We start from the raw sequence: 21,700 nt of genomic DNA, 5'->3' as shown, positions 1-21,700 counted from the left end.
CACTGAAACCAAGATCCGTCGGTTCTGAATATTCATAGATGGAGTATTTAATGCCATTAAATACTTGATCCGTTTACGTACTATTTGTGTGACCCTACGGGTTCAGTCAAGAGTAAGCTGTGGATTAATATCATTAATTCCACTTGAACTGAAGCGGCCTCTAGCTAGGCATTCAGCTCACTTGATCTCACTGAATTATTAACTTGTTAATTAATACTGAACCGCATTTATTAGACTTAACATAGAATGCATACTTGGACCAAGGGCATTATTTCCTTCAGTCTCCCACTTGTCCTTAGGGACAAGTGTGCATTTCCTAATTCCTTTGTCGCTCGATGCTTGCTCTTGAACATAAGGTAAGAGTTGTCATCCTTATTATGTCCAGAGGTGTTCCTCGGTTTCAGAGTTCAACTGATCAAATAAACAGATAATCATAGCCTATGATTCATCCGAGCACGGCCATGCATTTCACAGTTTCTAGCTCTCCGAGTGGCCTTGTACAACTTTTAAGCATCTCATCCCGATTTATGGGAGGACAATCCCAATCTTGCGATCTTGAGATTAGACTTCGTTTGATAGGTGATTACCTGAGCGTTGCCTTTATAGCCTCCTTTTACGGTGCGACGGTTGGTCAACGTCAAAGCAACCAGTTCTCAAACAAGTAATCTCAAATCACTCAGGTATTGAGGATTTAGTGTCTAATAATTTAATGAAATTTACTTATGACAGACTTTCATCTCTTACAGTAAAGTTTCATAGGTCTTGTCCGATACTAGTCTTCCCAAAGTAAGTATCTATGCAAATGATTATGACATTGCCATGTCCACATAGTTCAAGAAACAGAACTACTAGTCATCTTGCATTCTAATCGTCTAACGTTTTCTATGCGTCCAATTTTATAGAAAACTCCGAATAGGGACCATTTTCAACCTTTGACTTTCAAGTTCACTTGATAGACATTTCTTAGTCACAGGACTGGTCCTGACAGTCTATCTTGAATATATCGTCAAATTTGAAGGGACTCATCATTTAATACTAAACCAAGATTAAATGGAATATGAAAACGCATTTCATATATGATAAATGTTCAACCCCAATGTTTTACAACCATGGGCCTCAAACCCATCTTCTAAAACAATTCATGGAATTCAAAACTATGCTTGATTTCCAGTGCGACAATGTGAGTGTTTCTTCTCACTTGTTGCATAGGTTTAGTTATCATTCTTTGCCAATCTTAATATCCTTTTTCATCGAATGTTCTTCGAGATATGATGAATAAGATCTTTTGAGTTTGTTTATTATGCGATCTAGTCTTTCTTACTTCGATGGTGGTTTTACTCATTTTGCAATGAAGAACCATCAAGTTAGCAGACGTTTTTCTTGCTTCAAGAGTGGTTCTACGCATTTTTCAATGAAGAACCATCAAGCCAGCAGATAGGTGATCTACCCAAGTTCAGTGAAGAACTTTAAACAACCCTGTTTTATTGCTTCTTAGGCAACAATCACTTTTACTTCAACTGTATAGGTTGCTAGTGATGCTTTGTTTGGATTTACCTATCCAAGCAGTTCATAGATATGTGGAAGACTCTCCAACTATATCTTAGAACATAGAAATTAATATTTTTAATTTCCCACGTAACAACTCATGGTCTCCAATCCATGTTGCCATTTCAAAACACGATGCTCTATAGCTCGTCCTTATCAATGGATAACTCCAAAGGGTCTTGCTTGATCCTTTGCCAGTGTTTATGCGTGTAGCATCAATATTTAGCATATCTTTATTTCCTTGAATCAAGAACTATTCCTATGTACTTTTTCAAGTACCATAAGTATTCTTGATCTCAACCTAGTTGATCTTCACTTAGATCAATAGAGATTGGTATATGTTCGTCATGCCTAAAGTCATACGATACATTTTTGGCGATCCTCATATTATATCATACATGATAAATTCTTTTTCAGAATAATTCCCAATTGAATTCTATTCATGTAATTTTAGCTCATTCAATTTCAGCAGATACTGAATCCAGCTAAATTCTTTGACATATAATATAGGTTTAAGAATCTCATTTAGACTCTTTGATGTTTAACTTAGTAAATGCTTATACATAGTTCAAACATCCTTTACTTAGATTTATTCACATGGGTCGAATATCTCCAATGGAGACTTTCGTGTTTGATTTAGTAAATGCCATTACTTAATCCAAAACAATATCATAAGATCTTTGTAAATAGATCTTAATACCCAGTATGTACTAAGTTTCGCCATGGTCCATCATTGATGAATAATTTCAAATCTAAGTCATTAGCATTTGAATGTTATTTTACAATAGAGAGATATGTGTGTGATACACATAGGACCAATTAAGTTTTATGTACTCCCACTAAACTTCTTATATATCTATAAGAATCATGTACATTTTTATGAAACTAAAATACTTATTAGCTTCATTAAAATACATTTCTAATTCCCAATTGCTTGCTTAAATCTGTACTTAGATTTCATAAGCTAGCTTTCCTTTTTAAGCATTTATTTGGATCCACAAATTCTACACTAGTGGAAAAAATACCTGTTGAGGGGGGCATTTTGGGTTTATTGAGGCGAACAAGGCCCGCTGCGACAGACGTAGCTTCAACAGCTCAGTGATCTGTTGAGGCGGGCTTTGTTCGCCTCAACAGGTGATCTGTTGTGAGGGGCTTTCAAAAGCCCGCCTCAAAAACCTCTACAGAAAGCGCGAAAATAAGGACCTGTTGAGGGGGGCATTTAAGAAGCCCGCCTCAACAGCCTCCTCTGTTGAGGCTCACTTCTTAAATGCCCCCCTCAACAGGTCCTTATTTTTGCGCCAAAAGTTCATATGTTGTTGAGGCGTACATTAAAAGCCCCCTTCAACAACATTAATTTTTTTTTTTTCCAAATTCTTTTAAAATATAAAATAGGCGGCAATAACCACAACTAGATATATACTCCATTGAGTATTGAAACCTGTACCCAATCAACACCAAAATAGCAAAGGTATGAATCTGCTTATCTTTGATAAATAAATCATTACATTAACTTCATTTATATTAACCCAACAGAGCAAAGCGTATATATAGTACGTATGTTTACAATTTTTAAACACCTAGCTAGTCTAACAAATTACAACTAATATTAACAACTAAAGACAAAAGGCTAGAGAGCTAATCTAACAAATGTCTCTAATCCAGCCACTTAGGTCCCTTTAGATCATGCATTACAAACCTTAAGTAAGGTCGTGTTGACTTTCTTCCAATCGACTCGATCCCTAGCCTGCAAGTTGCATGGAAGGAAAATATATATGAGTACCAAAGTTTACACTCACGATATTGTCTTTACATTCCATTGAAGCATAAAATTAAAAGATATAGTTGCAGACTATAGAGATAATTAAGTACGTTGTTGACCTATAACGACCCAATGAGCCTTAAATGTGCATACGTAGATTAGAATGAGTTTTAGAAAGTTAAAGCTATGTATATTAGTAATGTAATAAGAATCAAATGAGTCCTTAGGTTCTTTAGTTCAAAGTTGGGAGCGGAAATGTCATTTTAGCTCTAAACATGACCTATAACGACATAATGAGCCTTAAATGTGCATAAATAGATTCGAATGAGTTTTAGAAAGTTAAAACTATGTATATTAGTCATGTAATAAGAATCAAATGAGTCCTTAGGTTTTTTAGTTCAAAGTTGGGAGCGGAAATGTCATTTTAGCTCTAAACATGACCTATAACGACCTAATGAGCCTTAAATGTGCATAAATAGATTCGAATGAGTTTTAGAAAGTTAAAACTATGTATATTAGTCATGTAATAAGAATCAAATGAGTCCTTAGGTTCTTTAGTTCAAAGTTGGGAGCGGAAATGTCATTTTAGCTCTAAACATGACCTATAACGACCTAATGAGCCTTAAATGTGCATAAATAGATTCGAATGAGTTTTAGAAAGTTAAAACTATGTATATTAGTCATGTAATAAGAATCAAATGAGTCCTTAGGTTCTTTAGTTCAAAGTTGGGAGCGGAAATGTCATTTTAGCTCTAAACATGACCTATAACGACCTAATGAGCCTTAAATGTGCATAAATAGATTCGAATGAGTTTTAGAAAGTTTTAACTATGCATATTAGACATGTAATAAGAATCAAATGAGTCCTTAGGTTTTTTAGTTCAAAGTTGGGAGCGGAAATGTCATTTTAGCTCTAAACATGACCTATAACGACCTAATGAGCCTTAAATGTGCATAAATAGATTCGAATGAGTTTTAGAAAGTTTTAACTATGCATATTAATCATGTAATAAGAATCAAATGAGTCCTTAGGTTCTTTAGTTCAAAGTTGGGAGCGAAATTTCATTTTAGCTCTAAACATGACCTATAACGACCTAATGAGCCTTAAATGTGCATAAATAGATTCGAATGAGTTTTAGAAAGTTTTAACTATGCATATTAGACATGTAATAAGAATCAAATGAGTCCTTAGGTTCTTTAGTTCAAAGTTGGGAGCGGAAATGTCATTTTAGCTCTAAACATGACCTATAACGACCTAATGAGCCTTAAATGTGCATAAATAGATTCGAATGAGTTTTAGAAAGTTTTAACTATGCATATTAGACATGTAATAAGAATCAAATGAGTCCTTAGGTTCTTTAGTTCAAAGTTGGGAGCGGAAATGTCATTTTAGCTCTAAACATGACCTATAACGACCTAATGAGCCTTAAATGTGCATAAATAGATTCGAATGAGTTTTAGAAAGTTAAAACTATGCATATTAATCATGTAATAAGAATCAAATGAGTCCTTAGGTTTTTTAGTTCAAAGTTGGGAGCGGAAATGTCATTTTAGCTCTAAACATGACCTATAACGACCTAATGAGCCTTAAATGTGCATAAATAGATTCGAATGAGTTTTAGAAAGTTAAAACTATGCATATTAGACATGTAATAAGAATCAAATGAGTCCTTAGGTTCTTTAGTTCAAAGTTGGGAGCGGAAATGTCATTTTAACTCTAAACATGACCTATAACGACCTAATGAGCCTTAAATGTGCATAAATAGATTCGAATGAGTCTTAGAAAGTTAAAACTATGCATATTAATCATGTAATAAGAATCAAATGAGTCCTTAGGTTTTTTAGTTCAAAGTTGGGAGCGGAAATGTCATTTTAGCTCTAAACATGACCTATAACGACCTAATGAGCCTTAAATGTGCATAAATAGATTCGAATGAGTTTTAGAAAGTTAAAACTATGTATATTAGTCATGTAATAAGAATCAAATGAGTCCTTAGGTTCTTTAGTTCAAAGTTGGGAGCGGAAATGTCATTTTAGCTCTAAACATGACCTATAACGACCTAATGAGCCTTAAATGTGCATAAATAGATTCGAATGAGTTTTAGAAAGTTTTAACTATGCATATTAGACATGTAATAAGAATCAAATGAGTCCTTAGGTTCTTTAGTTCAAAGTTGGGAGCGGAAATGTCATTTTAGCTCTAAACATGACCTATAACGACCTAATGAGCCTTAAATGTGCATAAATAGATTCGAATGAGTTTTAGAAAGTTTTAACTATGCATATTAGACATGTAATAAGAATCAAATGAGTCCTTAGGTTCTTTAGTTCAGAGTTGGGAGCGGAAATGTCATTTTAGCTCTAAACATGACCTATAACGACCTAATGAGCCTTAAATGTGCATAAATAGATTCGAATGAGTTTTAGAAAGTTAAAACTATGCATATTAATCATGTAATAAGAATCAAATGAGTCCTTAGGTTTTTTAGTTCAAAGTTGGGAGCGGAAATGTCATTTTAGCTCTAAACATGACCTATAACGACCTAATGAGCCTTAAATGTGCATAAATAGATTCGAATGAGTTTTAGAAAGTTAAAACTATGTATATTAGTCATGTAATAAGAATCAAATGAGTCCTTAGGTTCTTTAGTTCAAAGTTGGGAGCGGAAATGTCATTTTAGCTCTAAACATGACCTATAACGACCTAATGAGCCTTAAATGTGCATAAATAGATTCGAATGAGTTTTAGAAAGTTTTAACTATGCATATTAGACATGTAATAAGAATCAAATGAGTCCTTAGGTTCTTTAGTTCAAAGTTGGGAGCGGAAATGTCATTTTAGCTCTAAACATGACCTATAACGACCTAATGAGCCTTAAATGTGCATAAATAGATTCGAATGAGTTTTAGAAAGTTTTAACTATGCATATTAGACATGTAATAAGAATCAAATGAGTCCTTAGGTTCTTTAGTTCAAAGTTGGGAGCGGAAATGTCATTTTAGCTCTAAACATGACCTATAACGACCTAATGAGCCTTAAATGTGCATAAATAGATTCGAATGAGTTTTAGAAAGTTTTAACTATGCATATTAGACATGTAATAAGAATCAAATGAGTCCTTAGGTTCTTTAGTTCAGAGTTGGGAGCGGAAATGTCATTTTAGCTCTAAACATGACCTATAACGACCTAATGAGCCTTAAATGTGCATAAATAGATTCGAATGAGTTTTAGAAAGTTAAAACTATGCATATTAGACATGTAATAAGAATCAAATGAGTCCTTAGGTTTTTTAGTTCAAAGTTGGGAGCGGAAATGTCATTTTAGCTCTAAACAGAAGCAAACAGAGGAGAAACACACAGATGGAAGTGAAATTCTAAAGACCACCAGATCAGAATTCACATGCAACAGCAGCAAGACCAGCAGATTAGTATTCAAAGCAATAAATTAGCAAATCCAGCAGACTTGTAATTATGGAAAAATTAAAGAACTTTACCAAATCCATGAAGATATAAACGCTTCCATCTTTGTGTCTAAACAACCTAAGTAAATAAATACTCGGTTGTAAAAAACTTAGCCCATTGCTCACGAACCACATCTATTTCCTCATCGGTATAAGGCGCATTTCTTGGAGTGTAAGCCTGAAATAAGTAACATGATAAGTAATGCTACTTGTAAATTAAGAATTCTACTACGTAAAAGTACTAGTATTAGTAGTTCAACTAACATATGGTAAAAGAACGAACATTGTCTAACCGCTCATCAGTGTTATGGTGTAACGTGACTATTTCATGCATGAACTTCATAACGTAATAGCCACACTCGTGGGCGCCGACTTGTTGAGCACACTGATTTGGAGATAAATCATAAATTATATATCCAAGTAGTTACCCAAAAAAAAAAGTAAAGCTAATTAGTAAGCATGATATACCTTTACATGGAAGCCTTTCAACCCCTGCATAGTCGCTCTATTCGGACAAATCCCATCATTAAACTTGTACACTTGGTATGCCCTGGAAGTTGAGTAAAACTTCATGAATCTGATTCGGCACGAAAAGAAATAACTTAAAAAGAATTGAAAGTAACTTACAAACACAAGATTCCCCATGCACTATTTTCTCGGTTGGAACCTATCGCAGAGTCGAAAATATACGCACAACCTCTACGTAGGTCTAACACGTACAAAATCCAATGATTTCTGCATTATATATAAATGTTATTGCAACCTTATGCATGAAAATAACAATAACATAGCTATTTACCAAATATCGATCAATCTCTAACACTTACTCTTGATGGTATGGGATCAAAAACCACTTGGTAATGTTAGGATCACCCTTCTTCTCCTTTTCAATTTCAGCATTGAAAACTACTTTCAAATACATTGATGCAGCCTGAGGGTTGGCCTTGATTCTAGAGCTTGACATTGCCTCGGGACAAACAAACCCAATCTGAGAGTTGTCAAATGCAAAGGTGTGTTCGTGGAATAAACACCTACAAAGTAAATGTATAATGCAAAAATTTCAAAAACTATTATAGTTGACAAAACCAAAAACAAAAATATCGATGGAAAAGTTTACATCATATAGACTTGGATCACTGAAATGTTGAGGCACGCCCCTCTAAGGAACTCTTCAACGTCAACCTCATTTACATAAGTTTGTCGATCTTCGTCATAATGCCAAACCGAAGCGGGCAATGGGATTGAAGTATTTTTATATACATCACCGGGCGCCGTATTGATGATAAACTTCAAATAATTGCATGATGGGCCAAGACCTTGAATTGTGTCGTCTGCCAAATTTTGCTTCTTACTTTTGGCGGCTGATTCTTCAGTTTTACGATCACAACTACCTACCATCTCTTTGGCCGTCTTAGAGTTCTTCGACTTCGATTTCGACTCCAACTTATTTGAGCATGAATTTCCCTGTAACAATAATGTTAAGCTAGCATGAAAAGTTCAGTTTTGATTTCAGTGTTGAAGCACAGGGGAGTGGGAAGCATATGGTTTACCTTGGCCGTTAACTTCAGTGTTGTCTTCTCTTTGGACCCTAAATCAAGTGTTGCCTTCTCTTTGACAATTAATTCTGTTGTCTTATCTTTGACAACTAATTCTGTTGTCTTCTCTTTGACAATTAATTCGTTTTTCTTCCCTTTGGAGCTACCAACCACCTCTTCAAAAATCTGACTCCTGGACTTCTTTGTTGGGCGTGGAGTAGAGTACTCCTAAACAGAGGTAGAAACCAAAGGAGTTCAAGGCTCTGAATCTAATTCTAAACAGATGCATAACGCAATGAATGACAATTAATAATAAAAAAGTTATACCTCGTCTTCTTCGAAAATCACCAAGTGAATTGGCCATTGCACAAAACTAGCAAGAGCCCTGCCTAAGTTATTGAATCCATCTCCAGTAGGTACCGGAAGAGTGTCATCATCATGTCCGTCGTAAATACAATCAACTTGGACCTTATAATGACTAGGCTTCATCGATCTAAAGTGTTGGTGCAACGAACCATCCAATGGGTACGCCATACCATCTGCCACTATCACTTTGTTACCCAAAACTTTATCCTCAAGGGCAAGACGACATGGAGTTATGGCCTTCACAAATAAATTTACAAAATTTCAGAAATCACTACAAAGTACAATATTAAAAACCTAGCTAGGGGTGTTTTGAGTGTATGCACTATAGAGAATATATACCTTCAGCTCGCGTGGTTGCTGCGATGAACTCGGACAACAGGTTACGAGTGCACGGTTAACATCAAACTCATCACTTACAAGAGCAGAATCAAGTGCGGGGGTAGAGAGGGTGTGTAGTTGACCGGTTGCTTTCAATGTGGCTAGTTGGTTTTGGAGGGCCTCCGCCACCTTTCTCTCTAATTGATCTTCAAACTCCCTTCTCACCGAAGCTCTGATTGATTCGATAGCCTCCGGTGATGGTTCAATATGGCCACATCTACTACTTCGGTCTATTGGACCGAAAGCAACTTTGTAACCGACATTAACTCCACCTGTTGCCTTGACACGCCCACGGTGATCCTTTTTTCCCATAGCCTTGGTGAGGGCATCTTCTCCCTGGGTGAATGAAATATTTCCTTTTCCCTCTTCTTCTATGTACTCCAACTATAAGAATTAGGAAAGTAAAAATTAGATGGTATACATGATGGAAAGGAGAAGCAATCTTAGCAATAGAACTAGGAATTAGGAAAGAAAAGGATATAGAACGTAAAATTTCATATGCACTTACAGCCATCTTAGCAATATTTACGGCTTCTTTATCATTCGGGTCAACTTCCCACTTTCCCTCTTTGTTTTTAACTTGATGAGCCAAGATCCACTCTACTGATCTAAACTTCTTAAATCTATCTGGCGCTGTGGTGAGTGATGAGGTCACTGAGGAGGAGCCACTTGAGAGGGTTAAAGCTGCCTCTGGCGGTAGTCGCCCATCATTTATCCACTCTGGTCTCTTTCTAACATAACCCTTTTGGCCTGTGCGATGTGGGTGCTTGTTTTGTAATGCACTTTTACTTGCTTTTTCTCTACGAACCTGTCAAAAAACACATAAAGAACATGTCGAACATTTAAAGATGGCAACAACAAACTAATCATATAATTATATAAAAAAATATCTAGCAAAGTAAATTCATTATTACCAACATCTCCGGCTTGTTTCGTTCTATCACAAATGTTTTCCAATCATCCTCTGTGATTTGATGGTAGATGTCCCAAGGCATGTCATTTGTCTGATGTTTCGGCATTTTTTCTTTCTTAGTTATCCAACGCCGCGTTAACCTGGACTTGAAAGCTCCAAAGCGTTTCGCCACACACATATGAAAATATTTTTCTCTCCTTTTAGCCGGATCATCAATAATGTGGAACAGAAGCTGTTAATTTTATGGATAAGAGATTGTTAGAAACGTATGCTACACAAATAGATAATCTAGGAGAATACAAATCAAGTTTTTATTCAATGTTTACCTTGGTCTCCTCCCAAAACCCCTTCTTTGTGTGTTCATCTAACGTTGAATATTCTTTCACATTAATGTTAATTCTAGCAGCACAAGACCCAACTTGCTTCCCGTATTCTCCTGACCATTCTCCATCGGGGATTCCATATTGATTATACTGAAGATGCATAGGCTTTTTGGCTTGAACTCCTTTTGACGGACCACGGAATTTGGTCTTTTTACTAGTGTTGGTACCTTGTGATTCCCCCGTAGGATGACTAGCTCCATCAATTCCCTGTATTTCATTATCACGATGATCATCCATGGTAGCTACGGTCCTGCAACAAAGAAAAGAGAGCAATACTTAGTAAAGGGAGCAATACTTAGAAAAGAGAGCAAAATGCTACAATTGGCCATTTACAAAGCTATACCTAAAATAATGGCCTTATGGTATTACACCTAACATGCAAAACAATCCCAAATCAAACCTCACCTAAAAAAACAACCCAAAAAAAATCATAACTCACCAGTTCTACGAGATCAATGCACAGAACTGATCAGAACTGACCAGTTCTGTGCACTGATCTGCACAGTTCTGATCTGAGCTGTGCAGATCAGTGCACAGAACTGATCAGAACCTGACCAGTTTTGTGCACTGATCTGCACAGTTCTGATCTGAGCTGTGCAGATCAATGCACAGAACTGATCAGAACTGACCAGTTCTGTGCACTGATCTGCACAGTTCTGATCTGAGCTGTGCAGATCAGTGCACAGAACTGATCAGAACTGACCAGTTCTGTGCACTGATCTGCACAGTTCTGATCTGAGCTGTGCAGATCAGTGCACATAACTGCACAGTTCTGGGCAAAATGCTACAATTGGCCATTTACAAAGCTATACCTAAAATAATGGCCTTATGGTATTACACCTAACATGCAAAACAATCCCAAATCAAACCTCACCTAAAAAAACAACCCAAAAAAAAAATCATAACTCACCAGTTCTACGCACTGATCTGCACAGCTCAGATCAGAACTGTGCAGATCAATGCATAGAACTGATCAGAACTGACCAGTTCTGTGCACTGATCTGCACAGTTCTGATCTGAACTGTGCAGATCAATGCACAGAACTGATCAGAACTGACCAGTTCTGTGCACTGATCTGCACAGTTCTGAACTGAGCTGTGCAGATCAGTGCACAGAACTGATCAGAACTGACCAGTTCTGTGCACTGATCTGCACAGTTCTGATCTGAGCTGTGCAGATCAGTGCACAGAACTGATCATAACTGACCAGTTCTGTGCACTGATCTGCACAGTTCTGATCTGAGCTGTGCAGATCAGTGCACATAACTGCACAGTTCTGATCAGTGCATATTCCTTGTGCTACTTGCAGTTCTCGTGGATTGATAAAATGCAATATATGTCAAATTTGATTCCTGGTCTAATTTGATGATTCTGGAGTTCAAATCTTCACCTTCAAACATGTAAATTACACCATACTGTAAGCAAAGTATCAAATTGTAAACAAAGTCATCTTCAAAACGGTTTTTATGTACTTATCCATCATCAACCACCAGAAAGCAAACATCAGAAACTAAGTTACCAATCACAAAGCCATGCAAACAAGAACAGGTAATTGATATTATTAGACAAAATGTACTGAAAACTAACCTAGGAAAATTCAACTGCAATTTCTGCAACATGTGCTTGGAACCTGGCTCACATAAGAGGATACGACATTCACCAAGTTTACACCTGTGTGAAAAAACCAGATAAAGTTAGTCAAGTTATTAGAAGTATCAGACTCTCAGTAACTTAAATAGGAGGGATAAAGTAGGAGACTATCACTGCAATTCCTCTTCACAATACAAGTGGCAATTGATTGGGGTTGAATTTTTAGAAAAAAAATATGAATTAATATCCACAAGTATCCTTCACTATTCAAATTTAAGTAGTCAAGATAACAAAAATTCCAAGGCGCACAGGCTTTCAGATATGAATAGAAAGAACAAAGTCAAAAACTTCAACAATGCATCAGAAGTGAAGCCCGAACTTACACATGTATGTTTCAATTACGATTCGTAACCCATATTCCTTCCGTATGATCTGTACGCATATGATTAGTATTATTTGCATCCTCCTCTTCTGGCAATGGTTGAACAACCATTGGTAACGGAGGTGTGTCATCATACTCATCATACTCATCTTCATCTACAACATCATCAATACCCAAAATATGTCTTTTTCCTTGGGCAACAACACGCCATCTAGGATCAATATTGTCAACCACATAAAAAACTTGCTTAGCTAGTGATGCTAGAATGAATGGCTCGTCACTGTCACTTAGTCGATCAAAATTCACCAAGGTTAAACCCGGGAAAATTTCATCTCGCTTCACACCATTTTGGTTGTTAGCCCACTGACACCGAAAAACAGGGATCACAAAATAGGTATAATCAAGCTCCCATATTTCTTCGATAACACCATAATATGATTGTGTTGAATCAACCGGCCTTTTATCCTTAGCGCTTGCATAGACCCTAGATGATGCAACAACCTTTACTCCACTATTTTGCACTACACTCTTTTCATCTTGCCTTCTAGTGTAGAATGTGAACCCATTGATATCATATCCTTCAAAAGATCGAACACATAGTCGAGGACCTCGAGATAACCACTTGATCGTATCAGAAACATCATGGTCTTGTTTCTTTCCAACTTCCTTCTTAAACCATTCAATAAATGTGCGATTATGTTCCCGCATCAACGCTCTTTCCTTCAACTTAGGATTACAATGTTGCAATTCAAGCAGATGCTTTTCTAAATAAGGATGAACCTCTGTAAGATGCTGCAACACACAAAGATGTGCCTTCTTCTTCCTCTCCGATGGAGGAGATATCACATTTTTACCAATTACTCCCTCCCCTGCGAGCCTACCAACATGTCGAGATTTTGGAAGTCCTATTGGTTCAAGGCTTGACAAAAACTCAGCTAGATATCCAGAAATCTCTTCTTTAAGGACTCCCCGAATGATACTACCCTCTGGATTAGCCGGATTCCTTGCTTTGTCCTTTAAAGTCTTAAAAAATCTCTCAAAAGGATACATCCATCTTAAGAACACCGGACCACATAACTTGACTTCGCGAACTAAATGGACAATCAAATGCACCATTATATCAAAGAAAGAAGGCGGAAAATACATTTCAAATCGACATAGAGTTTCAACAACATCATTGTGCAAAGCATCCAAAGTCTCCGGATCAATCACCTTAGCACATATGGAATTGAAAAACAAACAAAGTTTTGTTATAACATGTCTCACGTGTTTCGGCAATATCCCACGAAGTGCAATTGGCAAAAATACATTAATCAGTGCATGACAATCATGAGACTTCATACCAATCAACCTAAGGTCCGAGAGAGACACTAGGCGCTTAACATTCGACGAATATCCCGAGGGAACCTTAATGCCATGTAAGCACTCACAAAACTTCTTCTTCTCCTTTCTCGACATTGTGTAACACGCTGGAGGCAGAAAGGTCTTTGTACCATCCTTTTTTTTAACAGGCCACAAATCTGGTCGAATATTCTTCTTTTTCATATCTTTCCGCACATTCTCATTGTCCTTGGTCTTTCCTGGTATGTTTAGCAAAGTCCCGATGATAGCATCGCACACATTTTTCTCAATGTGCATTACATCGAGACAATGCCTAACCGACAAATCTTTCCAGTAGGGAAGATCCCATAATGGAGACACTTTCTTCCATAAAACACCCTTTTTAGACTTGGACTTGAAGCACTTACCGTATTTGGTTTCAACATTTTTGATACGTTCATAAACTTGTGATCCTGTCAAAGGTGTACGAGCTACTCCTTCCTCGGTGAACCCATTGAATTCCTTCTTCTTCTTACGATAAGGATGATATCGACTAAGGTGCTTCCTGAAATCTGGGTAGATATTTTTCTTGAAATGATCCAACCGTGTGGGCTTCATGTCCTCTTCACATATAGGGCATGCTTGTTCTCCTTTGGTTTTGTACCCAGACAAGTTTCCATAGGCCGGAAAATCATTTATGGTACAGAAAACCATTGCCCGCAATGTAAAGTTTGAGTTGGTGTGAGCATCGAACATTGGAACACCTTCATTCCACAACAATTTCAAATCATCTATGAGTGGAGCGAGATACACATCTATATCATGTCCTGGCTGCTTAGGCCCTGAGATGAGGAGTGACAACATGATATACTTGCGTTTCATACACAACCATGGAGGAAGATTGTAAATTGCAAGAAGAACCGGCCAAGTGCTATGCTGACTACTCAGAGAGCCGTATGGATTCATCCCATCTGTACATAGAGCAAGTCTCAGATTTCTAACCTCCTTGCCAAATTCAGGATACTTCTTATCAATAGTTCTCCATTGAGGAGAATCAGCCGGATGTCTAAGGAATTCATCTTTCTTCCTCCCTTCCGCATGCCACCTCAGATACTTAGCATTCTTCTTTACGGAGAACAAGCGCTCAAACCTAGGTATGATCGGAAGATACCACAATACCTTGGCGGGCGGTCCCCTCTTAGCTGAATTGGCCCCTTTACGCTTGTAACGCGACATAGAACACGTTGGACACTTATCCAAATTTTCATACTCTTTTCTGTAAAGAATACAATCATTTGGGCAAGCATCTATCTTGACGGCCTCTAAGCCTAAGGGATTCGTCAATTTGTTGGCATAATAGGCAGAGGTGGGAATGTCATTGCCATCGGGAAACCAAAGACCTAGTCGTTTCAATAATTTCGTGAAACTTTCTTCGGTCCAACCACTCTCCGCTTTCAAGTTGGAAAGTGATGCCACACATTCTAACAATTTGAATTTTGTACACCCAGGGTACAAAGGCGTCTCAGCAGCCTTTAATACCTGCTCGAGTATGTGAGGTCGTTCATTCAAGTGATCTTTCACCGCATCCATCATTTCATTTATTTCATTATCTTCTTGCTCATCATCATCCATCTCATTATTCTCAGAAATATCAGAATCACTCTCATCACTCTCATCACTCTCTGCCAGAACATCAAATTCATTCACACTAGAACTTGGACGATCAAGTATTTTCTCACCATGCCAAAACCAGACATGGTAATCTTGCTTAAACCCACGACGAAATAAATGATCCTCAATTTCATCAATATCAGCTAACCGCCTTACATTGTTACAATCACGGCAAGGACAATAGATCTTTGCGGCTTTCGTATTCCGTTGGTGTGCTAAAGCACATCTAAGGAACTCCTCAACCCCACTCAAGTATTCCACCGTAGTATGGTCACCGTACATCCAACGACGACTCATTTCTAATAACACAAGGTTTTACACAGAATTAGATAAATCAAGCCACAAATTCTTAATTTTGACACAAGAACTATACTAGCTTGGCATAAGATCTTTGTTCTCTAATGATGCAATCTTAATTTTGACACACGAACTATACTAGCTTAGTTTCTGATGTTTGCTTTCTGGTGGTTGATGATGGATAAGTACATAAAAACCGTTTTGAAGATGACTTTGTTTACAATTTGATACTTTGCTTACAGTATGGTGTAATTTACATGTTTGAAGGTGTAATTTACATGCATGAAGTACTGTTTTAGCTTCTCAGTGCACTGATCAGTTCTGTTCTGTGCACTGATCTGCACTGCCCAGATCAGAACTGTGCAGATCAGTGGACAAAACTGATCAGAACTGTGCAGTTATGTGCACTGATCTGCACAGCTCAGATCAGAACTGTGCAGATCAGTGCACAGAACTGGTCAGTTCTGATCAGTTCTGTGCACTGATCTGCACAGCTCAGATCAGAACTGTGCAGATCAGTGCACAGAACTGGTCAGTTCTGATCAGTTCTGTGCACTGATCTGCACAGCTCAGATCAGAACTGTGCAGATCAGTGCACAAAACTGGTCAGTTCTGATCAGTTCTGTGCATTGATCTGCACAGCTCAGATCAGAACTGTGCAGATCAGTGCACAGAACTGGTCAGTTCTGATCAGTTCTGTGCATTGATCTGCACAGTTCTGATCTGAGCTGTGCAGATCAGTGCGTAGAACTGGTGAGTTAAAAAAAACTAAGATTTGGTTTTAAGTCCAAACCTTGGTCTGATGGCTGATTCTTCTATTGCAAAATGAGGAATAGATGGATATAAGGAAGACAGGGTTGAATAGCTTGGTCTGAAGTTCCTCGAGAACTGGCACCAAGAAGCATAAAACAGAACATCTACACAGTCCTGATTGAGGTTGTACACCAAATGCAGCGCTTTTTGCAATGATGCTTCATCTCCCTTGAAAATTAGAAGTAAGCAAATGCTATTAGATTTAGTTGAAAAGTAACAGAAAGGAAAAAGCTCCACATAAAATAACATAGCTATAGAATCTCCTAATTTGGTTATTAAAGTCCTTTCTTAAGTTAAATATCAAACCACAGTTTGTTTCCATGCAACAGGATGGATAACTGAATGAGCCCCTATGCATGCAACTATGCAAGAGTTAAGCTACAAGCACCTGGCACTACTCATACTCAGCCATAGTCAAAAGCCTTGTAAGTAGAACTAGTTAATATGAGACTGGTCCTCGGCAAAGGAAGAGGCACGGAGGTTTGCTGCGGACTGTGCATACATTTTCAAATTTTGACAGGTGCTCGACGACCTGGCTTGATTAAATTTTTAACCAAGAAACAAAAAAAGACTAAAAAAATCTCTAGGGGGGCAGACTAGTTTTTTTCACACCGTTAACATAATACTTGCAATAAAGAAGTGTTTACAATCTGCGTTATTATCAGATACTGTAGCAGGCTATATCAGGTACACCAGCTGGTTGCATCAGGTACACCAGCTGGTTGAGCTGCTGCGAGCCCAAACCACAGACCGATAAATCCAACCTTGACCGAAAATGCCATAACAACTAGTACAGACAATGCAACCAAGTAGAAGGTGACAAAGTTTATTGTTGCACCTATTTTAGTCCTTGTTGAACCTGTCAAAGCCCCACAGGCAGTTGTCTATGGACAGTTTCCGATCTCACAAAACCCCAGAATAGGAACTCAACAATAGCAAGAGCAATATTGTAGCATAATAAAAATGGAACTAAAAGAACTTGAAAATCAAAGCAGCAGCAACAACAGTCTCCACTGTCATACATCAGAATATTGTAGATAAGCGTGTACAAAAAACATCACAATATACTATAGTGAATACATCAAGCTATGGTAATTTTAGAGCCTATAAAGCTACAATCCAATATCAACGATTAGTTTACATCATTAATAAACTATCAATATTACAATGAACACATGAGTATATTTTATGCAGACATATTTTCAACAGATTCATATCGATTCGCTCCACTTAAAAGTTCAAACACTTCATTTCATCTGCATACTTTGGATCGAGCTACTCACATAGCTTACATAAACCATCACCATAAAAGAGACCTTCATCATTTAGACACAAAACCCATATCACTAACTTCTATTTTGTAACTGAACTAGAAAAATTTAACCTAACATCTATTTTGTAACTGAACTAGAAAAACCACAAATATCAAACCCTAATTTGTAAATTCATCCAATATTGAAACATTAGCCTAAATTCTCTGCATAATCAACTCATTATGCTCAACTAATTGAAGAGAAACTGAATTTTAAGACCAAGCAAAACAAGAATCAATTATAACCTAACCTTGATATATTGCGGCACTGTGTGAAACAGAGTCAACCGAGATAGGGAAGACGACGGTGGGGAAACTCTCCTTCAGATGGTGGTGGTGGAGCCGCGCGGTGAGGAAGGTGGTGGTGGTGGTTATGGTGGTGGTGGAGTCGCGCGGTGAAGAGAAGAGATGTGAAGAGAAGAGAAGTGAAGAGAAGAGAAGCTTATCGATCTGTACGTTTGGCGGTGGTTTTATTTTTTTAAAATTTAATGTAGCCTATTGAGGCGGGCAATTAAAAGCCCCCTTCAACAGATAGACCCTATTGAGGCGGGCAATTAAAAGCCCCCTTCAACAGCTTCTATCTATTGAGGCGGGCAAGTAAAGCCCCCTTCAACAGCTTCTGTAGAAGCGAACACTAAAAAAGCCCGCCTCAACAGAATAGTAAAATATTTGACCCGCGTTGACTAAGTAGCTATTGAGGCGCGCTTATGTATGCCCCCCTCAACAAGGGGGCTACAACAGGGGTTTTTTCCACTAGTGCTATGACATACCATGTACATATTATATTCCAACATTTGATTGAGGAATACGTTTTGTCATCCAATTGCCATATGTACCAATATGCAATCATTGCTTGAATTATAGACTTAAGCATTACGATTTTGCATGAGGTTTCAACACAATCCACGCCGTGAATTTGCTTGTAACCTTTAGCAACTAATCTAGCTTTGTGTGTGAACACAATTTCATGTTTGATGGTTTTTATCCTTAAAACAAACTTGCAACTAATAGGTGTGAAACTATTCTTGCAAATCAACAAAATTTCAATTTTGTCATCAAAACACTGAGTATGTTTTATGGCCTTTAACCAATTAAACATATAGTCTATATATGGCCTCTAACCATTTTAGGGAATCTGGGTTTCGTCATAGCTTTCTTACAGGTCACAAACTAATTAATCTACATGATAATAGTTTGACTGTAAGTTGTAGGTTTCTTCACTATCTAATAGAAGAATCGCATAGCTTTAGTGACCTGAACTCCATGTTTCTTCACTATCCAATAGAAGAATATCATAGTTCCAGTGACTTGAACTCTATGCCTACTTTGGGTATAGAACATCAAACAAATAGAATATCAATAGCCACTTAAACGTCCTTTGAATATTCTGTTCTCCTTGAAGCACTTGTAAAGTCTTCTAAGAGATGTCTATTCTTTAAAACCACTTCTAAAGTCTTAAAGAATAAGTTCGGATTTTCTGAAGCACTTCGAAAAGCCTCCGGAATGTCCGTTTATGTTTGTTGTTCGCCTCGAAAACTTTCGAGGTCTATTTTCTCCCACTTGTCATTTTGGAAACGAATCTCCAAAAGGACATCATTTCGAGCAAACAAACATTATGTTCTCAAAAATTCGTGGTAGAAACAATACCCTTGTGTCTCATTTGAATAAATCACAATGAAACATATATCTATACTTGGGCCTTAGTTTGTTGAATAACAAACACTAAGCTCCCACTGAGTTTAGGAACTCTTTAGATATATTATGAAAAGATATTCTGAAATTGCTTTTCAATAGCTTTGACGAATTTGGTTTAGTTTGGTGGTAGTTGAGCATTTTGTTTTAGAAATTATAGGAAAAGTCTTTATGATTCATCATTGATCGAATCAAGTACTAATTGACTTCGATCATTCCAACGTAGATATGCCATATCTTATGGAGCTAGATTGTGAAATTACAACACACAATCATTGATGATCATATTTGGTCTCAAGTAATCATTAACATGATCTAACCTAGATCTTTATGATTTTTTACCAAGTGGATTTTATACTTCCGAATCTTTGAACTAGCCAAACAGATTCAACTTATATCACATTTGAGTAAATAAACCTATATTCACTCAAATCCATGTGAAATAATAAAGTCATAAAATCTTTCTTTAGCTTTGAACTCCATTGTCTAGGCGTTCTAACAATAGTTCATATCTTTTGTTACTTTCAACAAGTAAGACTAGTTGTCTTAAAATGATCTAGAAATCAATCAACTTTCAGAAGTCCATCAAAATAGAGCTTATGAATGTTAACTTGTTGATATGGTCTAAGCAACAATGCCAAAGATTTGTGGAACTCAAATCAAGGGGTTGATTTGAACCTAGTAAAGTTCTTTAAAGAGTTGTTTGTTTTAATCAAGCATATTGACTCAACCTGTAATTGACCATTTCATTCAAATAAACAAACAAACATTGTTTTTGTTTTTCTTTGAATGTGAGTCTTTCTGTGTTTGAAGCAGAAATTTAGGTATGCTGATTACGGAACAAAATAGCCATTAAGTTCCAGCCTTTGAAAGGACTTAAAACAAACTTAGATGACCCTACAATTAATGTAGCATTGCCATGCTTCATTTCCCACTTGTAGGTCATTAGTGTATCCTAGCTTCCATTGTTTGAGTTATTACCAAAGTAAGAACCTCAAGCGGTATATGATACCAAGGAAGTTTGATTGCTAGGTCACTTCTCTTTAAACATAAACTTATAGGTAGAAACGGAATCGTAAATTCCTTTCATTGTTCCTCGTTTTCCTATTTCTTGTACCCTTTCTTATAGTCTTATTGAATTCTTTAGTGTTGACTTTTATACTTTGTTAGACATGTCCAATGTCACCAACAAGGTTCTTTACCATTTTAATTTATGTTGAATATTTTGTTTCAACTAGATGATCTTACCAGAAGCTTCTAAAGTTTTCTAAGCATCGATCTATTCGAATGTCTAGGGACTAGACTCATTCGAGAATTAAATGGACAAAGATATTAGGTTGTTAACCATTGGTAAAGCTGAGCGTATTAAACTCAATGCTTTATGATCTCAAAACTACATTGTATTTTGAATTCACAAGCACCAATTGGTTTGCCATTCGATTTTGATATTCGAAAACAACCATAAAAGTCGCTAAAAGAAACGTACATTTTAAATTGCTCACTTTCTCTCATTTCCGTGAATCGTTCTTGGATTCACTACCAATCGAGGAAATTTACTGTTACCTTTCTAAAAGGATTTACTGCAGTGCAAGATATTTAATTATAAACAATAATTAAAACATTCATTGAAGCATGCAAAGTCTAAACATTTATCATGAATAATAACTTGAAATTAAAGCAACCATGCAATTCAAACAAGTCATTAGCATTTTATTCGAATTATGTGTTCCGACAGGTGTGAATAAAATGATTCCAAGATCCTAAAATCATTGAAGAATTAAGCACAGTTTGTCGACTTAATTCTAAAACATCTTAGGTAAGCAAAAGCCTTTTGCTAATAGTCTAGAAACTATTCTTGGTTGATAGGTACGTCTAAGAACTTATTAGGTAAACCTATCGATTTTGCCACGACATAAAAGGACTCCTTACTTATATCGTTGAGTTTCACCAAAACTAACATGTACTCACAATTATTTGTGTACCTTGCCCCTTTAGGACCAATAAGTAACACCTCGCTGAGCGAAAACTATTACTAGATTGATGTAAAGGATATCCAAGCAAGTGTATATTTTGGCATGGCACCTTTTAACTCAATTTTTAAGTTTGGAACTTAAGGCTCTTACTATGTTGGTTAGATTTTAAGTGAACTAAAATCCTTAATCATGCAACATAATCAAGCTTTTGATCTCATGCATTTTAAGACATATTTAAAAGCAATAAATAACTTAAAACATGCATAAGATATTTGTGATCTAGTATGGCCCGACTTCATCTTGAAGCTTTG

The 21,700-nt window shown here is 36.9% G+C and overlaps 1 protein-coding gene across 2 annotated transcripts; it reads right to left on the bottom strand.

The window, feature by feature from the left end:
* Positions 1–3,064: 3,064 nt before the first annotated feature.
* Positions 3,065–18,482, bottom strand: LOC130464935 (uncharacterized). 2 transcript variants are annotated; one of them, XM_056834074.1, is made up of 15 exons: positions 17,976–18,482; positions 16,393–16,580; positions 10,284–10,590; positions 9,959–10,189; positions 9,553–9,852; positions 9,006–9,428; positions 8,628–8,903; positions 8,316–8,528; positions 7,883–8,229; positions 7,593–7,796; positions 7,393–7,500; positions 7,234–7,315; positions 7,049–7,150; positions 6,799–6,943; positions 3,067–3,289 (listed from the first exon to the last, which is right to left on the bottom strand). In XM_056834074.1, the coding sequence occupies exons 3-14, from the start codon at positions 10,575–10,577 to the stop codon at positions 6,845–6,847; spliced, it is 2,679 nt and encodes an 892-aa protein (XP_056690052.1). In that variant the 5' UTR covers positions 10,578–10,590; positions 16,393–16,580; positions 17,976–18,482; the 3' UTR covers positions 3,067–3,289; positions 6,799–6,844. The 2 variants fall into 2 exon arrangements, with proteins under 2 accessions (XP_056690051.1, XP_056690052.1); XM_056834073.1 differs by lacking the exon at positions 17,976–18,482 and having other exon boundaries at positions 3,065–3,289; positions 16,393–17,178.
* Positions 18,483–21,700: the final 3,218 nt, after the last annotated feature.

Source organism: Spinacia oleracea, unplaced genomic scaffold, assembly GCF_020520425.1.
Source record: "Spinacia oleracea cultivar Varoflay unplaced genomic scaffold, BTI_SOV_V1 SOVchr0_017, whole genome shotgun sequence".
Taxonomy (NCBI): Eukaryota; Viridiplantae; Streptophyta; class Magnoliopsida; order Caryophyllales; family Amaranthaceae; genus Spinacia; species Spinacia oleracea.
Note: the sequence above shows the minus strand (reverse complement) of the source record. Positions and strands in the feature narration are given on the sequence as shown.

What these genes read in the sequence shown, in the direction of transcription:
- LOC130464935 (XM_056834073.1), bottom strand. Translation starts at nt 16,661, where the DNA reads ATGTTATTTTATGTGGAGCTTTTTCCTTTCTGTTACTTTTCAACTAAA. An exon ending in GAAACAAGCCGGAGATGTTG is followed by an intron (nt 9,853 to 9,958) that starts GTAATAATGAAT and finishes GTTTTTTGACAG; the next exon opens with GTTCGTAGAGAAAAAGCAAG. An exon ending in TAAATATTGCTAAGATGGCT is followed by an intron (nt 9,429 to 9,552) that starts GTAAGTGCATAT and finishes TAATTCTTATAG; the next exon opens with TTGGAGTACATAGAAGAAGA.